Source organism: Ursus maritimus, unplaced genomic scaffold (genome assembly GCF_017311325.1).
Source record: "Ursus maritimus isolate PB19 unplaced genomic scaffold, ASM1731132v1 scaffold_33, whole genome shotgun sequence".
In the NCBI taxonomy this organism is placed as follows: domain Eukaryota; kingdom Metazoa; phylum Chordata; class Mammalia; order Carnivora; family Ursidae; genus Ursus; species Ursus maritimus.
The window spans coordinates 11337410-11365293 of record NW_024425897.1 but is presented as its reverse complement, the minus strand read 5'-3'; the positions used below and the strand labels follow the sequence as shown (position 1 = coordinate 11365293).

Sequence of the window (27884 nt, the reverse complement as noted above, 5' to 3'; positions counted from 1 at the left end):
TAATGAACAACTGGACCCAATGGAAATAGAAACCTGACCAGAAATAGAAACTATACCCAGCACTGGGAGGGAAGCAAGCATGAACCTCTTCATCGCCCAGCCTCCATCTTATACCTCCTTTCCCTGCCACACCTATCATGTGAATGCAGTACCTGCCTGTTCCAGTCGCACCAACACTGGATACTGGATGAAGAGTTTTTTAATGGTCACAAGGAGTGACGTCCACTCTTCTCTTCTTTCATTCTGCACCACCACTCTGAAAGGAATATTGTCATAAAATACTGAACAGCTATTACATACGTCAGGTCCCTCACAGGGTTTCGAAGGAAGGAAGATGGGATTCCCAAGGTTAGGGTTTTTTACCATATAATAGTAAGTATTAAGGTCAAACGCACACAACAAACATTAACAAAGAAATGTAATCACATCAATAGTCACATGTAAGATTGAAAACAAAAAGAAAATACTTAAAAATTGCCTTGAGATTATATTAATGCCTAGCATTGAGTAGGAATATGAAATTTTCACATAACGAATTACAATTAGGGGGTATATAAAAGGCCTAAAAGAAAACATCTATATATATGTTTTACATATACATCCAATAAACATGCCTAGGTCAGGAAACTAGATTAGAAGAAAGGGATGAGTTGGGGGGGGGGGCTCGATGGCTCACTCAGTGGAGCATGAGACTCTTGATCTAGGGTTGAGTTTGAGCCCCATGTTGGGTGTAGAGATTACTTAAAATCTTTAAAAACGAATAAAAATAAAAATGGGGCACCTGGCTGGCTCAGGGTTGTAAGTTGGAACCCTACTTTGAGTGCAGAGACTACTTAAAAATAAAATCTTTTTTTTTTTTAAGATTTTATTCATTTATTTGAGAGAGAGGTAGTGAGAGAGCATGAGCAGGGGCAGGGGAGAGGGAGAAGCAGACTCCCCGCTGAGCAGGGAGCCTGACGTGGGGCTCGATCCCAGGACCCTGAGATCATGACCTAAGCCAAAGGCAGATGCTTAACTGACTGAGCCACCCAGGCACCCCTTAAATATAAAATCTTAAGAAAGAAAGAAGGAAAGAGAGAGAGAGGGAGGGAGGATGGGTGGGAATCTGTTTACTGTAGACCTCTGAACCTTAGAATTTTTGAACCATGTGAATGTATTACAAAAAATAAAACTTAAATTTAAATGAAAAAATATACATTTGCATTAATCTAGTAATTTTAATGTTAGGAACTTATCCTAAAGAAACACACAGCCGGGGGCGCCTGGGTAGCTAAGTTGGTTAAGCATCTGCCTTCAGCTCAGGTCATGATCTCAGGTCCTGGGATCAAGCCCTGCATCAGGGTCCCTGCTCAGCAGGGAGCCTGCTTCTCCCTCTCCCCTGCCTCTGCACATGCTCTCTTGAGATCGCTCGCTCTCTCTCTCTCAAATAAATAAAATCTTTTTTAAAAAGAGAGACAGAAGGAAAGAGAAAGAAAGAAAGAAAGAAAGAAAGAAAGAAAGAAAGAAAGAAAGAAGGAAAGAAAAGAAAAGAAAAGAAAAGGAAAGGAAAGGAAGAAAGGAAGAAAGAAAGAAAGAAAGAAAGAAAGAAAGAAAGAAAGAAAGAAAGAAAGACAGACACAGGGGGCGCCTGGGTGGCACAGTCAGTTAAGTGTCTGACTCTTGGTTTTAGCTCAGGTCGTGATCTCAAGTTGGGCTCTGCACTCAGCGCTGAGTCTGCTTAAGACTCTCTCTCCCTCTTCCTCTGCCCTTATCCCAATCCTCCTCCCGTTCTCTTCCTCTCTCTAAAATAAATAAATAAATAAATAAATCTTAAAAAGAAAAGAAAATAAAAAAGGAAAGAAAAGAAACACACAGGACCCAGAATAGCCAACCCAATGTTGAAGGAGAAGAACAAAGTTGGAGGACTAACACCAACCAACTTCAAGAAGCTACAGGAATCAAAACAGTGTGGCATTGGTAAAAGAGTAGAGAAACAGATTAATGGAAGAGAATACACGACCCAGAAATAGAATCCCCAAAATACATCAACAGATCTTTGACAAAGAAGCAAAGATAACACAACGTAACAAAGATATTCTTTTCAACAAATGGTGCTGGAACAACTGGACACCCACATGCAAAAAAAAAAAGAGAAGAAGAAGAAGAAGAAGAAGAAGAAGAAGAAGAAGAAGAAACAGCAGCAGCAGCAGCTAGACAGACTTTGCACTCTTCATAAAAATTAACTCAAAAATATGGTTCGATCCTGGGTTTTGGCAGAAAAAACTGAACTAACTCCAAATAGATCATAGACCTAAATATAAAATGTAAAACTATAAAACTCCTATAAGATAACACAGCACAAAACCTAGATAACCCTGGGTAGGATGATGACTTTTTAGATTCAACACCAAAGCCACAATCCATGAAAGAAAAAAACTGATAAGCTAGACCTTATTAAAATTTTAAAACTTCTGCTCTGGAAAAGACAATGTTAAGAGAACGAGAAGACAATCCATAGACTAGAAGAAAATGCTGGCAAAAGACACATTTGATAAAGAACTGTCATCCAAAATATACAAAGAACTCTTAAAACTCAACAATAAGAAAATGAACAACCCAATTTAAAAATGGGCAGAACACCTAAACAGACACTTCACCACAGAAGATACACACATGGCAAATAAGTATATGAAAAGATGCTCCACATCATGTCAGATGGGGAAATGCAAATTAAAACAATGAGGGACCACTATACACTCATTAGAGTGGCCAAAATCCAGAACACTGACAACACCAAATGTTGGTGAGGATGTGGAGCAATAGAAACTTTCATTCATTGCTGGTGGGCATGCAAAATAATGCAGCCACTTTGGAAAAGACAGTTTGGTAGTTTCTTATGATATTAAACATACTCCTATCATATGATCTAGCAATCGTACTCTTTGGTATTTGCCCAAAGGAGCTGAAAACTTAGGTCCACACCAAAACCTATACATGGATGTTTATAGAAGCCTTATTTATAACTGCCAAAACTTGAAAGCAACCAAGATGTCCTTCAGTAGATGAATGGACAAATTGTGGTATATGCAGACAATAGAATACTATTGAGCGCTAAAAAGAAATGAGCTATTGAGCCATGACAAGACATGAAGGAAACTTAAATGCCTATTACTAAGTGAAAGAAGCCAACCTGAAAAGGTTACATACTGCATGATTCCAACTACATGACTTTCTGGAAAAGGCAAAACCGTACAGACTCTAAAAAGATCAGTGGTTGCCAGGGGTTGGGGGTTTGGGGGAAGGGATGAATAAGGGGAACATGAAGATTTTTAGGGTAGTAAAAATACTCTGTAAGATACTATAATAATGGAGACATGTCATTAAATATTTGTCCAAGCCCACAGAGCGTACAGTACCAAGAGTGAATCCTAAGGTAAACTATGGATTTTCGGTGATTATGGTATATCTGTGTAGGCTCATTAACTGTAACAAAGGCATCACTCTGGGAAAGGATGTTGATAATGATGAGAAGGGCATTATATAGGTGTGGGTAGAGAGGGTGTATGGGAAATCCCTGTACCTTCTCTCAATTTTGCTAGGAACCCAAAACTGCTCTAAAAAAATTAAAGTCTTAATTTAAAAAAAATGCAAGAAACATTCAGGAATGCATAACTATATATCTGCTATCATGGTGGCCATAGATCAATTTAAAAATTAGAAAAAGACTGGGGTGCCTGGGTGGCACAGTTGATTAGACGTCCAACTCTTGGTTTCGGCTCAGGTCATGATGATCTCAGGGTCGTGAGATCAAGCCCCACATTAGACCCTGCACTCAGCATGGAGTCTGCTTGAGATTCGCTCTCCCTCTACCCCTCCTGCTTGTTCTCTCTCTCTCTCTCCTTGAAATAAATCTTTTTTAAAAATGAGAAAAAAATTAACTATCTAACAATAAGGAATTAATTAAATTATGATAAAATTTCAGACTACAACAGATATATAGCTATCAAAAATGCTATCCTCTTTGATAACTGTTTAATATGAGTAATGAAGGTTCACAATGCTATTCTCACCCGAGTATATTTGATTTTATTAAAAACAAAGCAAGCCAAAAAAAAAAAAAAAAAAAAAGATCATCCAATTTTAAAATGGGCTAAACAGGGGCTCCTGGCTGGCTCAGTTGGTGGAGCATGCAACTCTTGATCTCAGGGCTGTAGGTTTAAGTCCCACATTGGGTGTAGAGATTACTTAAAAAAAAAAAAATAAATCTTAAAAAAATAAAATAAAATGGGTCAAACAGAAAAAGATCTACAGAAACATACCATAGTATTAAAAGTACTTCCCTTTAGATTGCAAAGTCACTCGGGATAAAACAAAAAACAAAAAAAGATGAAAAAATTAGCTAAGAAGATGAATATACAATTCACAAAAGAGAAATGCAAAGGCCAATAAGCATGAGAAAACATTTACTCTTGATAATGAAAGAAATGACTATTATGACTCAGTGAGCTAACTTTTTTTCTATTCTAACTGGGAATGAGTCAAAAAAAGAAAGTAGTATTCAGTGTTGGCAAGGACAGAGTAATAACATGACTACTGGGAAAACAGGATTTTTTTACTTCAATGGTTTTGCAGGGCAATTTGGCTATACAGATGAAAAGCCTTAACAGATCTAGAATATCTTTGACCCAATAACTCTATTTCTAGGAACTCATCCTAAGTTTATGCTTAAGTTTATGCTAAGTTGTAAGGTTATAACTAAAGTTATATGGTTATGCTAAGGTTATAACTAAGGTTATGCTTAAAGACTGTAAGACCATTCACTGGCAGAACTTTGACAATAGTGAAAAGTTGAAAATCACTTCAGTGTTCAATAATAGTTAGCAATCAAATGAAATGTCTACATAGCAATAAAAATGATGCTGTGTAAACAGAGTATTTGATATGGAACGGCATTTGTGATATAGTAAATGGAAAATGCTGGTTTAAAACATCATGTAAAAAAAGCATGGGAGTCTGTGACCACATCTCTGTGAAAACTACTTTTTTCTCTATAAACAGAGAATAGGGTTTGATGAACCCGAGTGATGATGACTGCATCTGGGAAGTGGAATTGAGGGTATTTTGTATTTTATTACCCTGTACTCAACTAAATGATTTTCCTAAAATAAACCTGTATTGTTTTTATAGTAACAAAACACAACCAAAGCTTCTTTTGATCTAAAAAATGTTGGGGTTAACTTTTTAATGATGTGAGAAAAATTTTAATATATTAATGATGTAGTCCTATACATATGTAAATCTACATTTGTAACTCATTCATGCTTTCTACAATCTGTTTTAATATGTCCATAATTATACACAAACGAATTCATACTCATTCGTATTCATTATGTAGAAATAACTTCATACATTCTTAAGCCAAAAGAGGTTCTCAGGTTCTAGGAATCAGGGGTGCCTGCCAGCTCAATCCGAAAAGCATGCAACTCTTGATGTCAGGGTCGTAAGTTCAAGCCCCATGTTGCATGTAGAGATTTTACTTAAAAATAAAATCTTAAAAAAAAATAAAAAATAAAAAGTTTCCAGGAATCCACTGAAGTGGTACGAAGAATTTAACAGCATGAAGCGATAAATGGTGATGTTGGGGGAAGAAATGGCCCATTACTTTCATGAAACTGCCACAGGGATACAGGACCCACAAGAAGATCAACAAATAATTTAAAGTATGATCAGTATGGGGTTGAAGAATACAGTGGTCAAAAGCACAGACTCTGAACCAGACTATTTGAGTCAAGCGCATACTCCATCACTCAATCCTCCATGGACTTTGGATAAGTTACTTAAACTCTGTGTCCAAGTTTCTATATCTGTAAAATGGGATAACAGTAACCATCACAAGGAATGCTATGATATTTAAATGAAATCAGTATACTTAAGTGCTTAGAACAGTGAGTGTCCCATACATAGTAAGTCCAGAATACAAATGATAACTATTATCATCTTATTACCATCTCAATAGGAGAGTGGAGCCACTCTTATTTTCTATCTTACGCTCTTCTATACATTTTTCAAAATTTCTATCATGTGGGAATGCAAGTTGGTACAGCCACTTTGGAAAACAGTGTGAAGGTCCCTCAAAAAGTTAAAAATAGAGCTACCCTATGTTCCAGCAATTGCACTACTGGGTATTTACCCCAAAGATACAGACGTAGTGAAGAGAAGGGCCATATGCACCCCAATGTTCATAGCAGCATTGTCCACAATAGCTAAACTGTGGAAGGAGCCGAGATGCCCTTCAACAGACGAATGGATAAAGAAGATGTGACCCATATATACAATGGAATATAACTCAGCCATCAGAGAGAACGATTACCCAACATTTGCAGCAACATGGATGGGACTGGAGGAGATTATGCTAAGTGAAATAAGTCAAGCAGAGAAAGACAATTATCATGTTTTTACTCATTTATGGAACATAAGGAATAGCAGGGAGATTGGTAGGAGAAGGAAGGGAAGGGAAGAATGAAGGGGGGGTAAACAGAAGGGGGAATGAACCACAAGAGACTATGGACTCTGGGAAACAAACTGAGGGTTTCAGAGGGGAGGGGGTTAGGGGATTGGGCTAGGACAGTGATGGGTATTAAGGAGGGCATGTATTGCATGGAGCACTGGGTGTTATATGCAAACAATGAATCATGGAACACTACATCAAAAACTAATGATGTACTGTATGGTGACTAACATAACATAATAAAAAATTTTTTAAAAAAATTTCTACCATGAAGATGCATTATTTCTTAAATGATATAAAAAGGTAATCTGGTAAGTGATAAAGGAAATACAATTGACCCTTGAACAACATGGGGGTTAGAGGTACTGACGCCCCTGCCCTGTGCAACTGAAAATCTGCGTATGTATTAACTCCCCAAAAACTTAACTACTAACAGCCCACTGTTGACCAGGAGACTTACCGATAACATAAACAGTCCATTAACGTACTTTGTATGTTAGAGGTATTTTATGCTATACTCTTACAATAAAATAAGCTGGACAAAAGAAAGCATTATTAAGAAAATCATAAGGAGTGGCACCTGGGTGGCTCAGTCAGTTGAGCATCTGACTCTTGATTTCAGGTCAGGTCATGTTCTCAGGGCTGTGGGATAGAGCCCTGAGTCCGGCTTTGTGCTAAGAAGGGAGTCTGCTTGAGATTCTCCCCCTCTCTCTCCCTCTGCCCTTCTCCTTGCTCGCATGCATGCATACTCTCTCTCTCTCTCTCAAATAAATAAATCTTAAAAGAAAAGAAAGAAAGAAAATCATAAGGAAAATACCTTTAGAGTATTGTATTTTATCTATTGAAAAAATCCACGTTTAAGTGGACCCATGCAGTTCAAACCCATGTTCTTCAAGAGTCAACAGTATAGCGAAATGTTAATTACGGAACCCAGGTGGTAGGTGTATGAGTTTTCACTATACAATTCATCCAACTTGTCTCTGTGTTCGAAAATTTTCACAATAACATATTGTAAAAACAAACAAAAGATTATCGAAGTTAAAAATGATACATGATTCTAGAAAGAAATCTGGATCAGGAAAAACATCTCAAGAAGGAATATCAGGACAACTGGCAAAATCTGACATTCTTTTACAATGTCCTTGCTCTTAGGAGATAGATAATGAAGTATAATCATGTGTCTATTAAACGTTAATAATTAGTAAATTTGGTGAAAAGTATACAGATATTCGTTATATTCCTCCTTCAACTTTCTCATAATTAAAAATTTTTTGAAATAAAAATTTGAAAACGTTGCCAAAAAAGCTGTGTAGAAAGTTTCCATAACTTCAATCACTCTTTGGGGCTTATCCACAATCACAATTTAAATATATATATATTTACATATATATATATAATTATAAAAGAAAAAAAGATTTTTTTCTTAAGGAATGCTATGACAAAGTTGAGAAGAAGGGAAAAATCCTCTACAAATTGGCATTTGGTGCTGGCTTGGGACTTAGGAAAGAACTAGCTAGAAAGAGATATGTTTAAGGCTCTAGGTTGGTGATGGGGAGAAGACTGGTCATCTGAGACAACAACTAAACCTACATAGTAAACTGTTTCTGCAAAACAGAGAGACATTGATTTCCCAGTCTGAGGTAGTAAGGGAAACTAGCAAAGGGTTCCTCCTCTCAGTTACAGAAGGAAATAGTCTGAGGCAGAAAGACTGAACCAATAACAGAGAAATGTGTTTGAGAAAAGCAGTCTCTAAGGGCTTTAATAAGTGTAGTAAGGCGAGGAAATGTGCTTCGCATCAAAGGAGTTGCTTTTTATTTAAACACAAAATCTTGGGGGCACCTGGGTGGCTCAGTCGGTTGAGCATCTGCCTTTGGCTCGGGTCATGAAACCAGGGTCCTGGGATCAGCCCGGCGTTGGGCTCTCTGCTTGGCGGGGGGCCTGCTTCTCCCTCTCCCTCTGCCTGCTGCTCCCTCTGCTTGTGCTCTCTCTCTCTGTGTCAGATAAATAAATAAAATCTTTAAAAAAAATCTTGATACCTCAGGTAAGAATAAAACAATCCATTTAAAACCTACAAAGCAAAAGGCTTTCTAAAGCCTTGAGATCTATTCGACCTGAAGTGCCAATAGTCATGTGATAATCTTCTCCAAGGATCTGAGAATTTAAAAGATCAAGGGCCTTCAGCTCCAGGCCATTGAGCAACCCCATCTGACCCTATCTGCTATGCTTCCATCATCTCACAAAGCGTCCCCTTATTCAGTGACACTGTCAGGAAATCTGGACTGATCTGCATCCTGCAGTGAGGCAATGATAAGTACAGGGCAAGGGCGCCCGGGGGGGCTCAGTCGTTAAGCGTCTGCCTTTGGCTCAGGTCATGATCCCAGGGTCCTGGGATGGAGCCCCACATTGGGCTCCTTGCTCAGCGGGAAGCCTGCTTCTCCTGCTCCCACTCCCCCAGCTTGTGTTCCCTCTCTCACCCTCTCTGTCAAATAAATAAATAAAATCTTTCTTTTTTTTTAAGATTTTATTTATTTATTTGACAGAGAGAGAGACAGCCAGCGAGAGAGGGAACACAAGCAGGGGGAGTGGGAGAGGAAGAAGCAGGCTCATAGCGGAGGAGCCTGACGCGGGGCCCGATCCCAGGACTCTGGGATCACGCTCTGAGCCAAAGGCAGACACCCAACGACTGAGCCACCCAGGTGCCCCTAAATAAAATCTTTAGAAAAAGAGAGAGAGAGAAAGAGAGAAGTACAGGGCATCAGCAATGAGATAAGTTACTAAAAAGGTCCAACCTAAATCCAATCAAGTCTTTAGAGAGGGCTTCTCAACCTCAGCACAACTGGTATCTTGGGCTAAGTAACTCTCTGGTGCGGGCTGTCCTATGCACACTGGAGGACGCCTAGCAGCACCCCTGGCCTCTACGCAGGGGATAGCAGTTATATAACCTCCCCCTCCTACCTCCCCCACACCATTTTGATAATTAAAAAAAAAAAAAAAAAATCTCTAGACAGTGCCAAATGTCCCAGGTAAGTAGAGGGGGCAGCAAAATTATCCCAGTTGGAGCCTCTGGTTTACAGAAAATAAACAAACACCACCATAAGGTTGGAATAAGATAAGTCCAGAAGGGGTCTTCCATAGCCTCCCTACTCAAAAAGGGATACAAAGACCAACCTGTGCAAGCAAAGGAGCTAGCTAGACAAGCAGAATCTCAGGCCCACCCCAGGACTCCTGAACGTACTGTTATCAGCATGATCCCCAGGGGTCGTGGTTCATATGCACATGGAAGTTGGGGAAGCCCAGTACAACTCAAGATTCTTCAACACATCAAATATTTGGAGACAAAAAGGAAGGGAAATCTAAAGAAACTGCTTTAGATTTAGACTTAACAAGCAAATCAAACATAAGTTATTTCAGAGACAATTAATGAAATCTGAATATATACTAGATATTGGATATTATAGAATTAACTTTGTTCAATGTGACCACGATATTGTGGTTATATGTGAAAATGCCCTTATTTTTTTAGATATATAGAACAAAAATGTCACAATACCTATAATTTACTCTAAATCTAGCCAAAAAAAAAAAAAAAAAAAGAAGCAAAGCAAAGAAACAAACAAACACATGAAGCAAATATGGCATAATAATAACTGTTAAATCTAAGTGTTGGGTATGTGAATTCATTATACTATCTATTCTTCTTTTCTGGGAGTTTGAAATTTTTCACAGTACAAAGTTTGGAAAGTCTAAATGCAATGTGGTATCCTGGATTGGGTCCTGGAACAGAAAGTGGAAAAACTGATGAAATCTGAAAACCATCTGAAATTTAGTTAATAGCAACATGCCAGGGCTAATCTCACAGTTTTAACAAATGTACCTTGGTTATGAAGTGTTAACAGGGGAAACTGGGTAAAGGGTATATGGGAACACTCTCTCTGGGCTATCTTTGCAACTTCTCTCTAAACCCAGAATTATTCCAAAATGAAAAGGTTAACTTTTTTTAAGTTAGGAAAGAAACAACCAAAAAAACAAACAAACAAAAAAGGGATAGAGGGTGCCTGGGTGGCTCAGTCGGTTAAGCATCTGCCTTCGGCTCAGGTCATGATCCTGGGGTCCTGGGATCAAGGCCTGCACTGGGCTCCCTGCTCAGTAGGAAACCTGCTTCTCCCTCTCCCTCTACCCCCTGCTCGTGCTCTCTCTATCTCAAGTAAATAAATAAAATCTTAAAAAAAAAAAGGCATGGCAAAGCACTCAAACATACTTATAAAAGTCTTCATAGTACCGTCCCTTGTGATCCTGTCGAATTGAGGCTCGGTTTATTTCAGGAAATTCATCTGGAAGAAAGAAACAACACAGCAGATCAGAGTGAGAAGAGACATTCAGTTTCTCTGCTCCCTCTTCTGGGTTGAAAATTTGCATCACCAAAATAAATGAACGAATAAATAAACGAATGAATAAACATATACGAAGTTGGCTTTAAGATGAATCACAGCCCGCAGACCTCTCGCATCTACTAATGGACTGTGCGATTTTCCATTTTACCCTGGGCTCATAACAGAAAAAGTACGAAAGATGAGCATTGCAAAGGGAANGAAAGAGGTGTAAGGAATGGGTGGCAAACTTAACAAAAAAAGAACTACAGGAGAAAGACTTACTCACCAAGAGATTTTGCATCATAGAAAGTTCTAGAAAATAGGACCACTGTCACTTCATGACTACAGTTCTTCTCCTAGGAATGAGTAAAGAAAAAGGAACGTTTATTTCATTCACTTGACGATGAAGGACCCTGCATTAACATAACATTCTCAATTTTAGGAGGATCAGTGGCAGCACGCTGTATTGGATGATGTCACATAACTACAGGTTGCATAATGCAGTGAACACAGCACTGTTGTAGTGAGATCTGGATTGAGTCCTGGCTCTGATATTTACCACTACGTGACCTTGGGCAAGTCACCCGTAGTTCCAGGAATGCAAAAAGTGCTTTAAAGACAGCAAATCATCAATAAGTATGGGTCACTATCTCCTAGCTCTCGATCTGGCATGAACTAGATTAGCCCAGTGTCAAAGGATCGTGGTATTTGTACCTGCTTCATGGTGTTTTTAAAATTTCTTCAGAACAGTAGTTTGGGAAACAATAAGAAAACCCATGGTGGTGGATGTGAGAATCAAACACATCCCTACATCCTACCACTGTCATAAAAATGAGGCTTGGGAGCTACTCAAGATGCAGGAGTCGAAGGCAAGGCAATGAAGTACCTTTGGATTGGGATGGGGACTAGTGAGAATAAACCTTTCCACGGACTCTGGAGATCAACGTTCCGGAAATAAGGTGTTTACAGATGGCATGAAATTTGGCTTGCACCAGTGAGCCAGCAGGCTGTTTCAGTTCCTTTCAGATCTTCGAAGATGAAAGCTCACAGTGACCCATCTCTAATCCACCATACTCACTGACCACACAATTCAGCATTCACCCTATATATATAGGGTATATATACAACATGATGTACGTTACACGCCACTTTATGTTCCCCCCATGGATATATCTCAAGTGAACAGAAATTCCTAAATACAAGCCACAGCACCAAGAGCAGAGTGCTAGGAAAGAGCAGATCTCCATTAGCCACCAACGAACTTATTGGATCCCCAATGCTCCAAACTCCACTCCGGATTTATCTGATTTTTGGTATAAGTGATATACAGAAAAAAATGCCTTAAAATGGGTTGGTGTGGGCATATGAGCCTCTTAACTCATGTGATGACGGGGATAACATATGACAGGTGACATGGCCTGGGATTATAATAATACAGACAGGACAGCGCAGAGGTTATGATCTCAGGCTAGGTCTGGGTGAATGGAAGGCACCGGGTTAGAATCCTCATTCTGCTTTTACATGCTGTTGATCATGGGCAAGTTACCCAACCTCTTTGAGCTGTACTTTCCCTATCTGTATAATAGGGGCAAGAGTTAGTGAGATAATATGGACAAAACACTTAACAAGATACCTGGTATGTCAAAAACACTCAATAAATGTTAACTAGGACTACTATTATTACTCCCACCACCACTATATTTTGGGCTCTGAAATGAATTCATGAACTCCCATGCTCAATCCTGCTGTCCACAGTGCTAACTTTAAGTTATTAGACAGGAGGAATAAAGAATAAACAACCTTCACCAAACATCATTAAATCAATACAGAGTGGTTACAGAAAGTTATTTTAATTCATTTTCAAGCTCCTGCTTTAAAACCAAGTTCTTGGGTGCCTAGATGGCTCCGTCGGTTAAGTGTCTGCCTTTAGCTCATGTCATGATCTCTGGGTCCTGGGATCGAGCCCCACGTCGGACTCCTGGCTCAGCAGGGAGCCTGCTTCTCCCTCTGTCTCTTTCCCTGCTTGTGATTTTCTCTCTCTCAAATGAATAAATAAAATCTTCTAAAAAAATAAAATTAAATTAAATTAAATTAAATTAAATTAAATTAAATTAAATTAAAAAACCAAGTTCTTGGGCGCCTGGGTGGCTCAGTCCGTTAAGCATCTGCCTTCAGCTCAGTTCATGATCCCAGGGTCCTGGGATTGAGCCCCACATCAGGCTTCCTGCTCGGCGGGGAGCCTGCTTCTCCCTCTCCCACTCCCTCTGCTTGTGCGTGCTCTCTCTCTCTCTGTCAAATAAATAAATAAAATCTTCAAAAAATAATGATGATAATAAAACCAAGTTCTTGATTTTAAAAAATAAACAAATCCTAAGAACGAAGTCCTGTAAACTAATGACTGGGCCTATGCCAAGTCCTGCCCCTACATCTAATCATATATCCACTTATAGAATCTTGGGTTAGGGGACATCTAAGAGACAACTGAACCAGACTTGAGATGAAGGTTTTCACAGACCCAATAACTGAAATGGTCATTATGTGGTCCAAGGTAACCATTATTCAGTTCACCCCAAACTTCAGGCACCATACTCAGGTAGACACCAAGTCCCGATCACAGTTAAGCCACAGGACTACAGAAGCCTCCTGGCGGGTCTGCTTAATTCCAGTGTGTCCCTTCATCAAATTGCTCCTGGCCACTGGACTCTTCTTTCCTCAAATTTTCCCTGGCTTTGATCATACTGACCTGTTGCTTGAGAATCTTTAATACCTCCCACACTTCCTGTCAAGTCCAAAACTGCGGGGCTTGATGCGACCCTATCCTTCTAATCCATCTCATTATTTAATTATTCCCCACATAAATCCTCTGTGAAGTTGCCTAGATCACACCCCACTCTCACGCCCATTTACATCCTTTTGCTTGAACTGTTCATCTGACATACCCTCTCCATCTTCCTTTCCAACCATCCAAACCTTCCTCAGCCTTTCAGGCCCAAGTTCAAAAGTAAATAAAGTTTCAACCCCTAAAACATGCGGTTTGCTATTGTTTCAAATACAGAGATGCAAGCTCCCCAGCAGATCTGTAAGTTCTCCGGGGACAAGCATTGCATTTCTACTTCTGTACCCTTCAAAGCTGAAGGATATTGTTCCTGTGTTGCTGACGAAGATAGGACTTAGATTCAATTGACACCAGGATCCTACTGAGACCTTACTATGTACAGATGCTTTAAAACACCTTGTGAGGCAGGAACTATTATTAGCTCCATTTTGCAGAAAAGAGAATAGAGGCCCAGGAGACTGACTACTTCTCTATGATAAAAAATCAAATCAGAGTAGAACCATAATTTTAAACCCAGTCTGTTTTTATCCAAACTCCATGCTCTTTTCCACTACATAATGTGACCTCAAATAGCTCTCTTATTTAGCTCTTTGATCCACCTCGAGTTAATTCTTTTTAAAGATTTAATTTTTTTTTTTTTTTAGGAGAGAGAGAGAGAGTACTCGAGTGCGGGGAGGAGCAGGGGGAGAGGGAGAGAGGCAGACTCCCTGCTGAGCAGGAAGCCTGAAGCAGGGCTTGATCTCACAACTCTGAGATTGTGACCTGAGCCAAAATCACGAGTCGGACACTTAACCAACTGAGACACCCAGGTGCCCCACCTGGAGTTAATTTTTGTATATGGATGTGTACTGGGAGTCCAAATTCATTCTTTGGCATATGGATATTTGGCTCAGAACCATTCGTTGAAGAGACTATTCTTTCCCTCATTGAATGGACTTCACATCCTTGTCTAAAATCAACTGACCACAAATGTATGGATTGATTTCTGTACTCTCAATTCTATTCCATTGACTTATATTATCTATCTTTATGCCAGTATCACGCTGTTTTGACTACTTCAGCTTTGTAGTAAGTTTTGAAATTAGGAAGTAAGAGTCTTCCGACTGTTGTTCTTTCTCAAGGTTGTTTTGGCTATGCAGGATCCCTTGCAATTGCACATAAATTTTAGAATCAGCTTTTCCATTTCTGCAAAGAAAAAGGCCACTGGAATTTTGATAGGGACTGAACTATAGTTTGAGTAGTATTTCCACTTTAACAATATTAAGTCTCCCAATCTATGATCATGGATTGTTTTTCATTTATTTAGATCTTTGTTAATCTACTTCAGCAAGTTTTGTAGATTTTAATACACAAATTGTGCACCTCCTTGGATAAATTACTCCAAAGTATCTGATTCTCCCTGATGTGCTTGTAAATGGAATTGTTTTTCAATTTAATTCAATTCTCATTTTAAAATTTAATTCTATGTTTTTAATTTTCCTGTTCAAACTGTTCATCGTTGATAAAACACAAACAATGGTGTGTGTTGATTTTGTACACTGAACTTTGCTGAATCCATTTATTAGTTCTAATAGTTTTGTGGATTTTTTAGGATTTTCTACATATAAGAGTTCATCTGTGAATAGAGATAGTTTTACTTCTTCTTTTCCAATATGGGTGCATTCTGTTTCTTTTTCTTGCCTAGTTGCTATGGCTAGAACTTCTAGTACAACACTGAATACCAGCAGTGAAGGCGGGTGAAAAATCTTACCGTGTTCCTAAATCTTAAAGGGAAAAGTTTTCAGTCTTTCACCATTGAGTCTGATGTCAGCTGTGGTTTTCTCACAAATGGCCTTTATCATGTTGAGGTGGTTAAAGTACTGTAAATCTAGAGTTTTATCAATTTAGGCTTTAGCTAAGATATTTAATTAAAGGCAGCTTAATAGAAATGGTGTATTTCTAAAATCTGCGATAGTAATGTTTATGCAATGAGATTTAGTGCATAAGAAACATACCTTCCACTTGGTAAAGAGATCAGCAAGGAAACCATTCACAGCTTTCTCAAAATATAGATCCCCTGAAAAGCAACAATGAGAAGATGGTAAAGATTATCTTTATTTCTTGTTTACAGTATCTTCTCTCAGTAAAGTAGCAGGAATGGGACCAAAGACAAGGTGGGTTCTACTGTATCTTAAAACAAAATCATAAAAGCCGGATGTATAAAAGTAGTTTCAATCTAGACTTTCTATCGAGCCAAATTTAATACTTGCCTCACTCAGTAAGAAGCCGTGGCTCTAAGGTAAAAGCCAAATTGAAAATGCTTTGATGACTGAAAAATGCAATGTTACCTTCAGAATGAGAGGACCATCTAACTTCTAAATATGAGTATTCTCACAATGATGCTTAAAGTTGGTTAGAAGATGACCCTTGGCATTCATTGAATTATTACTTGCAGTTCCTACTGTTCTTGAGTGACTCTGATGACCCATAACAGAAGTTAGTTTATAGATATGGATGAAACTAGAGTGTATTATGCTATGTAAAATAAGTCATCAGCAAAAGACAATTATATGATCTCACTCATATGTGGAATTTAAGAAACAAAACAGAGGATCATAGGGGGAGGGAGGGAAAAATAAACAAGAGAAAACCAGAGGAGGAGACAAACCATAAGAGACTCTTAATCATAGGCAACAAACTGAGGGTTGCTGGAAGGGAGGGGGCTGGGGGATGGGGTAACAGGGTGATGGACAAAAGGAGGGCATGTGATATAATGAGCACTGGGTGTTATATAAGACTAATGAATCACTGAACCCTACCTCTGAAACTAGTAACACACTATATGTTAATTAATTCAATTTAAATTTAAAAAATTTTAAAAGGAAATTGGTTTGTACTTTTGGTAAACACGAATTTGAAATATATGTACCATAGGGCTGGTGTGATGGACACAGTAGCCACACCTCATAGCAGCTTTACTGCCCTCTACTCATTACAAAATAACTCCAATAAAATGAGACAAATATGGAGATTTCTATGAGTGACAGAAAGAGAAATGAATGATGTCAAAGAAAGTGTTGGTTCCTAGCCATAGAGTGACTTTATGACTTTTCAACCTGTAATTGCAGAACAATTAAAGATCTGAGAAGTCAGATTTTCCATTAATATTTATAGCATTTCATGGAATTCACCATATAAATATATATGTGTAAAATATTTACTTTCGATTTCTTTATTTTGGCATTTGACGATTTGTAAAGATCTCAGGACACATTTTTAGAGAATATCAATAGCTTACTGTAAAATGAAACCAACTTGGGAGAAACCAGAAATGTCTACCCAGTGGCGCTACAACCAGCACTTAGGAACAGTACCATAAATATCGAAATCCCACATTTCACAGCTCATCTGAATAAATATGTAAACCATAGCCGACGTAGAACGGAACACCACCTGAAATAAACAAAAATGTAGCTGCATTAAAAAGCAATGATATATGGATTTTCACTTGTGCAAGATGAAAAAGTTCGAGAGATCCATTTCACAACAATGTAAATGTAAATGTACTCAACCCTACTGAACCGTGCACTTTAAAATGGTTAAGACAGGGGTGCCTGGGTGGCTCAGTCAGTTATGTGTCTGACTCTCTTGATTTCGGCTCAGGTCCTGATCTCAGGGTTGTGAGATCCAGCCCTGCGTTGGACTCTGCACTGGGCATGGAGCCTTGCTTGAGATTCTCTCTCTTCTTCTCCCTCTGCCCCACCCCCCGCCACTCTCATTCTCTCTAAAAATAAAAATAAAATAAAATAAAATAAAATAAAATAAAATAAAATAAAATAAAAGTTAAGACAGGGTAGGGGAACCTGGCTGGCTCAGTCAGTAGAGCATACGACTTTTTTTTTTTTAAGATTTTATTTATTTATTTGTCAGAGAGAGAGAGAGAGAGAGAGTGAGCACACAAGCAGGGGGAGCAGCAGGCAGAGGGAGAAGCAGGAGCAAGGAGCCCAATGAGGGACTCAATCCCAGGACCCTGGGGTGATGACCTGAGCCAAAGGCAGACACTTAACCAAGTGAGCCACCCAGGGGTCCCAGAGTGCGACTTTTGAACTTGGGGTTGTAAGTTCAAGCCCCACACTAGGTGTACAGATTACTTAAAAACAAAATCTTAAAAAAATAAAACAAAATAAAATGGTTAAGACAGTATACCTTATATCTTTTTTACCACACACACACACAAGATAAAAAAAAAAAAAAAAGATGGAAGATTTTTTTTTTTAAAGATTTTATTTATTTATTCGACAGAGATAGAGACAGCCAGCGAGAGAGGGAACACAAGCAGGGGGAGTGGGAGGAAGAAGCAGGCTCATAACGGAGGAGCCTGATGTGGGGCTCAATCCCATAACGCTGGGATCACACCCTGAGCCAAAGGTAGACGCTTAACCGCTGTGCCACCCAGGCGCCCCCGATGGAAGATTTTTAATTGTAACATGGGACTTCTAAAAGCAAGTTTCATCCCTGACATCATAAGCCATGAAGAGATGATTTTGTCCCTGCCCTCTAGGAGCTTAGAGTAGAGGATTAAAACATTCAAAAGGGGGTGCCTGGGTGGCTCAGACGTTAAGCGTCTGCCTTTGGCTCAGGGTGTGATCCCGGGTCCTGGGATCGAGCCCCGCATCAGGCTCCCTGCTCCGCTGAAGACTGCTTCTTCTCTCCCATTCCCCCTGCTTGTGTTCCCTCTCTCTCTGGCTGTCTCTCTCTGTCAAATAAATAAATAAAATCTTTAAAAAAAAAAAAAAAAAATTAAAAAAAAAAAAAAAAAAAAGTCAGGGGCGCCTGGGTAGCGCAGTCGTTAAAGCGTCTGCCTTCGGCTCAGGGCATGATCCCGGCGTTCCGGGATCGAGTCCCACATCGGGCTCCTCTGCTGGGAGCCTGCTTCTTCCTCTCTCACTCGCCTGCTGTATTCCCTCTCTCGCTGGCTGTCTCTCTGTCACATAAATAAATAAAATCTTTAAAAAAAAAAAAAAAGTCAAAAGACTGCAACACATACAAACATTCCATGAAGATTCTTATAAGAAATGAAGGAGAAGGAGCAGTAAACCTACCTAGGAAAGTCAAGAAAACGTCATTATGAATGTAGAACTTGGGCTAAGACGTGCCAGTTGATGAGCTGCCAGTCTAATAAACTATAAATTATAATTCACATCGGACACGCCCTTCATGCCCAGACTGCCTCAAGGAACCAGGAAGGCTTTCCAGAAGCAAGGGAGCCTGAGACAAGTATGGAGGGATGGATGAGCAGCTTGTGAGGGGGGGAAGGCAAATCTAAATGCTCCAGGCAGGAGAGAGCAGTCTGTGCAAAGACACGGACACAAAAGAGAATATGGCACATTTGAGGAAGAGCAAATGGTTCCCAAGGGCAGGACAGGGTGGGGTAGGGGGACATATGGGACAAGTGACAAAATGAGCTCCAGACTCCACTGCCTCCCCAGATTTCTCCTCTCAGAAGTCCAACAGGTATCTCACAAACAACTTTTTTCAATCGCTCCCAAATGTCTCCTCCCAAGTCTTCCCCACCTCATAAATGACACCTCCATCTGTCCATCAAGCTGATCAATTCTTCCCTTTCCTTCACTCCTCATATCCAACCCATCGGCAAGTTTTGTGGACTCTACCTCAAAATGTATCTCACGTCTGCCCACATCCCTCCACTGCTACAGCTCCTACCTTAGTCTATGCCACAATCTTCTATCTTCCTGACTTGTTTCTCTGCTTCTACTCTTGCCCCACAAACAATGCTCTCCACAGAGCCAGAGTACTATGGGTGCTTATGCCACATCCTTTCTTCCTAAGTAAAGGGAAGCTGATTCTATTCCAAGAGGCGAGGGACCCAATTAAAAGACTAAACCTCCTGGCTTCCTGAGTAGCTACATGTGACTAAATTGTGGTCAATAAGATGTTGACAGAAATGTCACATCCTGAAGCTGACATGGCTGGAAGCTGCATCCCTCTTGTCTTTCTTCCCTTCCTCTCTCCTCTACCTGGAATATGAATGTGGTTACAGCAGCTCCAGCTGCACCGTGGAAGCCCAGTCCTGAGGATGACAGAACAGGAAGACAAAAAGAGCCTTAGATCACCAGTAATCGTGACAGTGCCACACCAGCCAGGAATGGTCTTCCCATGGACTTCTTTCACCAGAGAGAAAAAAGCTGACTTTGGAGCATCAATTTGCCACTGTTACTTTGGGTTGTTTTGTTCAACAAAATCCAACTGAATGGCTCTCTGAACTTAGACCTAGTTTGTGGTGACATGGTTAGACACACCATAAAGGTCAGAATCATCGGTAAATACAGCACCCATTATGGAGTCTCCCTCATGAAAATGGAGGAGAAAAATTTAAAAAGCCAGCACACCAAGTACACATGCTCCTTCTATGGCAAAACTAAGATGAAAAGATGAGCTGTGGGCATCTGGCACCATGGTTCCTACATGAAAACAGTAGCCAGAGGTGCCTGGACCTACACCACCACTTCTGCCACCACAGTGAAGTCGGCCATCAGTGGACGAAAGGAATTCAGAGACCAGTAGAAGCTCCTCCATTTGAAACATCACTAGCCTATAATAAATAGGTTAACTTACAGTAACTACAACAACAATGAAATCCGGTTGGATGAATAAGTGATCTTTTGAAAGCATAATTCGGGAATCACTCCCCCACTTAAAACCCTTCAATGGATTTCAACTGTCCTCAGAGTAAATTCTACACTGGTTACAAGGACCTATGTGAACTGGCTGCAACCAGTCCACCTTCCCACTGACATCATTCTCCCTATTCATCTCCTATGCTTCTGCCACACCGGCCTCTCACAATTGTTTCCTCTGCTTGGAAAGCTCTTTGCCTCAACCTCCATACATTGGCTAAGTTTCACCTTTCTGGCATCTTCTCAGAGACACCTCCCTGACCACCTTTGTAAAGAAGATCTGATACTCTCTCTCACAACACTCTGTTTCCCTAAGAATATTTAATTTATCTCATTTGTTTACTAAGGCTACCTTCAGTTAGTCTTTCTCTTTACCGGATTAATTTCCTTTGGCGTACTCCTCATAATCCGTAATTACATTTATGGGCTGGGTGTCTACTTCCATCTGTCTCCCCATTAGGGTGTGTAAGCTCTTTACCAGGAGGAATCTCATCTGTGCTGTTCGCTCATGCGACCCCACTGAATGGGAATTCCCCACTTTGAATTCCCCTCTAGCATGAAGGATGTTCATAGGATGCCTGGGTAGCTCAGTCGGTTAAGCAGCTGCCTGCACCTCAGGTCATAATCCCGAGGTCCTGGAATCGAGGGCTGCGTCAGACTCCCTGCTAAGCAGGGACTCTCTCTCTCTGACAAATAAATAAATTTTTAGAACAAAGGATGTTCATGGATAATGTTCTGCACCAGTTTTGTTTTTTTTTTTTAACTAATCTCTACACCCAACATGGGGCTCGAACTCATGGCCACAAGATGAAAAGCCACATGTTCTACCAACTGAGCCAGCCAGGCACCCATCTGTACCAATTTTTTTTTTTTTCAAATTAAGTGTTAAAAAAAAAAAAAGCACAGTAGCTGACACTCAGGAGGTGCTTCCATATTATTTATTAAATATGTGAATGAATGAGGTTGAAGAGATAAGCATATGCCAAATTATCATGGTCTTTGTAAGTTATGCTTAAGAGTGAATTTCTAGAGAAGTGGGGAAAAGCAAAAGATCACTATAAAATCAATTTGTGCCCATTAGAGCTGCAAAAACTTTAAAAATGTAACACCTAATGTAGGAAAAAATGAAAAACAACAGGAGATTTTTATATACTGTTACTAGGAGTATTACCTGGTCCAAAGAATTTGAAAAAATAATTTGCCATTATCTTACCTATGACCCACACATTCCTAATTACAGATTACAAATATAGTATTAAGAAGGCACCTGGGGGGCACAGTTGGTTGAGTGTCTGACTCTTGGATTCGGCTGAGATCATGATCTGAGTCGTGAGATCGAGCCTTGTGTTGGGCTCCATGCTCAGCATGGAATCTGCTTGGGACTCTCTCTCGTCTCCCTCTGCACCCCCCCTCCCCCGTACTCTCTCTCTCTCTCTCAAATAAATAAATAAATCTTTAAAAATATATATATATAGGGGCTCCTGGGTGGCTCAGTCAGTTAAGTGTCCAACTCTTGATTTCAGCTTAGGTCATGATCTCAGGGTTGTGAGATCAAGTCCTGCATAGGGTTCTGTGCTCAGTGGAAGTCTACTTGAGATTCTCTTCCTCTCCCTCTGCCCTCCCCCCGCTTGCACACCTGTGCTCGCTCTCTCGAATAAATAAATTTTAACACACACACATACATACGTATGTAATATTAGGCCCCAAAAAGCTAGCTAAAAAGGACTATATATTTTTTTTCACCTTAATAAAGCTCAAAAACAAGCAAAACAAATAATATACTGTTTAGGGTAAAATACATATATAATAACACTATGTAAAAAAAAACACACAAAAATAGAATTCAGATAGTAGTTACCTATAAAGGCACTGGTTCTCAACCAGAGGTAATTTTGCTCCCCCAGGGGGCACTTGGTGGTATCTGGAGACGTTTCTGGTTGTCATGACTCACAGTATCTGGTGCACAGAAGCTAGGGATGCTGCTAAACGTCCCATAATGTGTGAGACAGCACCCCCCCCCCCATCACATCACTGCTATTTTGGACCAGGTTCTTCGTTCTGGACATCTGTCTTATACATTGTATCATGTTTACCAATCTTCTTCACAAAATCCTGGCTGTGACACATAAAAATGTCTTCAGACATTGCCAAAAGACCCCAGTGGAGGCAAGATCACCCACCCATTCAAACCACGGCTCTCAAAGGAGGCAGGGGATGAGAACAAGGAAGAACAGACAGGTGGTTTCACCAGCATGGGTAATGTTTACAGCTGTTCAATTTGAGTTTTTCCAACTGGAATAGAGAGCCAAAGAAGGAAATTCCTTTGCAAAAGTCTCTGTTGATGTTTACCAACTGCAGTCTTCCACTGAGTTTAACTTTTCCTATGTATTAGCAGGCATCGAAGCCCACAAGATAGACATTACATTTCCATGCTTAGACCTCTTTCAGAGGAAAAAACAAAGGGGTGCCTGGGTAGTTCAGTCAGTTAAGCCTCTGCCTTTGGCTCAGGTCATGATCCCAGGGTCCTGGAATTGAGTCCCGCATCAGGCTCCCTGCTCAGCGGGGAGTCTGCTTCTCCCTCTGCCCCTCCCTCCACTTGGGCTCGCTCTCTCTCTCTCAAAAATAAATAAAAATTAAAAAAAAAAAAAAAGAAGAAGAGAAAACAAAGATCGACCCCAAACTGGAGAGATCCAACTGTAAAACATTAGAATTCCAGGAGTCCTTGACAATATTACAGTATTATCTACCTAGGTAAACAGTACCCATCAGGAGATTATCAAGTTTTTGCTTGTTTCTGATTTGTTTTTGGTTTCAGGACTCAGACATAATGGTATGAAGAAACAAAACCAGAAGGCATTTTATCAGTCTCACCCTGGTGTCTTCGCTGATATAACCACACATGACCTTCTCATTCTTGACCCACAGCTCACCAGCCTGTGCCCTGAAAAGATATACACACAAGGGTTATTTTAAGTCTTAAAACACAAAGAAACAGGGATGAATTCAGGGTGGCTCACTGTACTCTGATACTTATCCCCAAATGACCTGCCCAGTTACAGATTTCCAGAGTGAATGCCCTGAACGGATTACACAACATAAAGAATTCTCAGAGTGGAGCGGAAGTGCCCTTTCTTCCTTTCTGCTGTAGGCTGGAGTGGCTGGTGTTGAGATGGGCAAGTTCATCAAACCCATGAAGGTGGTGCTGGTCCTGGTCAGACGCTACTCTGGATGCAAAGCGGTCATCATGAAGAACATTGATGATGGCACCTCAGACTGTCCCTACAGCCATGGCTGCAACTGACCGCTATCCCTGCAAAGTGACAGCTTCCATGGGCAAGAAGAAAATCGCCAAGAGGTCAAAGATCAAGTCTTTTGTGAAAGTTTATAATCGCCTCATGCCCACAGAGTCGCCTCATGCCCACAAGTTCCTCTGTGGATATCCCCTTGGACGAAACTGTCATCAATGAGGATGTCTTCAGAGACCCTGCTCTAAAACGCAAGGCCTGACAAAGGGCCAAGGTCAAGTTCGAGGTGAAGTACAAGATCAGCAAGAACAAGTGGTTCTTCCAGAAGCTGCAGTTTTAGATGTTTGTCATGAAAAATTTAAAAAAAAAAAAAAAGAATTCTCAGAGCGTATTAAATTTGTATGACAGTTCTTAATCTGGGAGACCATAGGAAATATGCAAGTCCCAGGAAGGGCTTCGGGAAATCCATGAATCCTCTGAAATCACGCAAAGTTTTCTGGGCAGAAAATTATAGTTTTTGTCAAATCTCAAAAGGGTACATGTCACAAAAATAGGAAGAACTGACAAACAATTTTGCTCATCCCAGCTTTGATATGATGAGTTTCAATGGAAACAAAATCCACCTTAATATCAGGATTAGAAGACAAGCAATCAGAAGACAGGGGACAGAGTCCCTTTTCAATGGAGGCCATTCTGCTGAAAAATTTTCATGGCAACTTGGTATTGCACTTTGGGGGCTTAATGTTTTTCCTCTGCAACTTATTAAGGGTGTAAAATGGACAGCACAGTTCAAAGAGCATGGCCTTCTGAGCTGACCAGACTTGAGTGAAACTAGTCTCGGCAGGAATCTCAGTCCTGTGTGTCCCTTAACTAGTTGAATGGCCGTGGGGAAATAACTCGGAGGCCCAGCACCTTTATCTTAAAAAAGGAAATAATGACATCCACTTTATAGAGCTGTTCGGAGAATTCAACCAGAGACTGTGGGGAAACGGTTCAAGACAGTGCTGGGATGGGCGGTGCCACAGTCAGAAGTACTAGTGGCTACTTGTATTAGCAAGAACTGTAAAATGGTAAATATTAACATAAAATGCTATCCTGGAGAGGGACGCCTGGGTGGCTCATTCGGTTAAGCGTCTGCCTTCAACTCAGGTTACGATCTCAGGGTCTTGGGATCGAGTCCTGCGTCCGGCTCCCTGCTTATCAGGAGTCTGCTTTTCCCTCTCCTCCCTGCTCATGCTCTCTCTCGCTATCTCTGTCTGTCTCTCTCTCTCAAATAAATAAAATCTTTAAAAAAAAAATGCTATCCTGGAGAGAAAGGGGTAGCTGTTATCTGAGGACCTTGTAATCATCCCTCAACCAACCACTCAAGCCTGTCTTTCCTACCAACCCCAGCACAAATTCCTGCCTGGCCCTAAGCAATCAGTCCTCATAAAAAAGAAGAAAAGATAAAATCAAAGCAAGGAAAATGTTCTGTACCATGAGTCACAGCTCAGGCTACCTGAGAAACACTGGACAATCAGTCAGCCTTGCTGGCTCTCCCTCCTGTCTGTAAAAGAAGAAAGCTGGACCAAGCCTATGTTTTTTTAAATACGCTTCCCAACTCTGCTTTGACCAAAAGGGGTGTCTCTTGGTATTCCTTTGCCCATGCGCCTATGAGTGGACAACTGCAGCAAGCTTATCTGAGAAGGGACTTCTGTTTCTTTAACATAAGGAAGGATTCAATGTCCCCATGATCTCTGAGTTCTATTAACAGAAAGCACTCTGCATACAGGCTACTAAATACCAGATTAACCAGACCTCTAAAATGAGCTTGTGTTACCACACTAACTCACCAACTTCTGCTAGTATGTATAGACAAAGTAGTGTTAAAAATTTGGGCTTAGATTGCAGCTCCTCTACTCCCCGTGGAGGTCAAGCCTCTATCTATCTATCTATCTATCTATCTATCTATCTATCTTTTTCCTTTCCTTTCTTTTTCTTTCTTTCTTTCAAGATTTATTTATTTATTTGACAGAGAGTGAGAGAGAGAGAGCGCGCGCACACAAGCAGGGGGAGTGGCAGGCAGAGGGACAGAGAGAAGCAGGTTCCCTGCTGAGCAAGGAGCCCAATGCAGGGCTTGATCCCAGGACCCCGCGATCATGACCTAGGCTGAAGGCAGACACTTAAACAACTGAGCCACCCAGGTGCCCCAAGCCACAATCGTTCTGAGCCAGTTTTTTAAAAATCAGTAAATGTGATTAATAAGAACCCTGCCCCAACCATCTTCTACAGCTCTTGAGAAGATCCAATGAGATACATAGATGAGAGGACTTGGCAAACTATGAAACAGTTATCATTCCAACGTAAATGGTTCTTTATAGAACACACACACACACACACACACACACACACACACAGAAAATGCAATCTTGACCTTTACTCCTAAACCTAAAATCTGCCCTTACCCAAACAGGAACTGAGAATGGCCCTGAGGTAGCTTCTCTTCTCTTTTCTGCTGGTTCAAGGGAAGAAAAACTGCCATTGACAGATGCAAACACAACATCCATTATCCCCCAGGACAAAGCCGAAGAGCACACATGGCTTCCTACAAGGGGCAGAATGGCACACTGCCAAGCCCTGAGGATGAAGGTGACCTGGGGGGCAATAGCCTTTGATTTATGTAGGAACTTGGGCAGGGCACTTTCCCTCCCTTTCCAATCGAGTGAGCTGTTGGGGATTGGTGATCTCCACTATCCTTTACAACTAAATTTCATCATTCTGTGAATGCAAAAAATAAATGCAAAGTATGGTCACTGTCATTTTATCTGTATAACACACCTTTGAACAACCTGAATGTCCCATAATGGCAGACAAGGTAAGTAAATTATGATGTATCCAGACCACAGAATATCATGGAACCATTAAAATCATGTTTACAAGGAGTTTTAACTTCACCACAAATGTTTATAAGCTTTTAAGTGGAAAAAAAGGATACAAAAGAGTACACAAAGTAACATCATCTGTGTAAAAACACATGCATGTACATGTATGAATGAAAATTAAACATTGAGGGGTGCCTGACTCAGACGGTAAGGCATATGACTATCGATCTCTGGGTTGTGAGTCCAAGCCCCACTTTGGGCATGGAGATTACTTAATTAAAAATAAAAAAATAAAAGGGGCGCCTGGGTGGCACAGCGGTTGGGCGTCTGCCTTCGGCTCGGAGCGTGATCCCGGCGTTGTGGGATCGAGCCCCACATCAGGCTCCTCTGCTGTGAGCCTGCTTCTTCCTCTCCCACTCCCCCTGCTTGTGTTCCCTCTCTCGCTGGCTGTCTCTATCTCTGTCGAATAAATAAATAAATAAATCTTAAAAAAATAAAAAATAAAAAAATAAAAGAAAGAAAGAGAAGAGGGGCACCTGGGAGGCTCAGCCAGTTAAGCATCTGTCTTTGGCTCAGGTCCTGATCTCAGGGTCCTGGGATAGAGCCCTGCATCAGGCTCCCTGCTCAGTGGGGAGTCTGCTTCTCTCTCTGCTTCTCCCTCTGCCCCTCACTCCTGCTCTCTCTCTCAAATAAATAAATCTTTTTAAAAAAGAAAAAAAAGAAAGAAAAAAAGAAAAGACTGAAAGGTCACACTAAAATTTAATAGTAGTTATGTGTACATAGTTGGTTTATATTCCACTGTAAGTTTTCTTCTTCTTTTTTTTTTTTTAGTATTTCATTTATTTATTTATTTGAGAGAGAAAGCGTGACCACAAGCATGGGGAGGGGGCAGAGGGAAAAGGAGAAGAGACTCCCTGCTGAGCTGGGAGCCTGATATGGGGCTCAATCCCAGAACCCTGGGATCAGGGCCTGAGCTGAAGGCAGAAGCTTAACTGACTGAGAGACCCAGGCACCCCAAGTTTCTTCTTTATACTCTCTGTATTACCCAAATTTTCTAGAATAATTTTTTTTCAAATTATGAAAACAAAGTTTTCAGGGTTGTTTTTTTTTTTTTTTTTTTTTTTTGACAGTATATAAAATCATGTATACTATATGGTATCAAGCCAAAAGGTAGGGAGAGGAAGACAGAATATTTTGGCAGAACGGCATCAAAATGTTAATAGTAGTTGATTCTGGGTAGTAATATTATGTTTCTTTTTCCTGCTGCTTTATTCATTTTCTCAAACTGTCTACACTGAGCAAGTACTAGATATAAAAATACTTAGCATATGCCTGATATCTAGCATGTGAAAAACAAGTGGTACTTAGTACTAATTCTACAGTTAAGAAAGACATTCTAAGAGAATGG

At 40.4% G+C, this 27884-nt stretch overlaps 1 protein-coding gene and 2 pseudogenes across 1 annotated transcript in view; 2 read left to right on the top strand and 1 right to left on the bottom strand.

Moving 5' to 3' along the window:
* Window positions 1-27884, bottom strand: part of DEPDC5 (DEP domain containing 5, GATOR1 subcomplex subunit) — a 120983-nt gene that overhangs the window by 82422 nt on the left and 10677 nt on the right. Inside the window, exons 8-13 of the mRNA XM_008710586.2 lie at window positions 23242-23311; window positions 17047-17125; window positions 15688-15749; window positions 11144-11213; window positions 10746-10818; window positions 153-256 (exon numbers count right to left, since the gene is read on the bottom strand). Of these exons, the coding sequence (XP_008708808.1) occupies window positions 153-256; window positions 10746-10818; window positions 11144-11213; window positions 15688-15749; window positions 17047-17125; window positions 23242-23311 (458 nt within the window). The remainder of the gene's footprint in view (window positions 1-152; window positions 257-10745; window positions 10819-11143; window positions 11214-15687; window positions 15750-17046; window positions 17126-23241; window positions 23312-27884) is intronic.
* Window positions 18692-20785, top strand: LOC121099964 (annotated as a pseudogene).
* On the top strand, window positions 23328-24801 carry LOC103681076 (annotated as a pseudogene).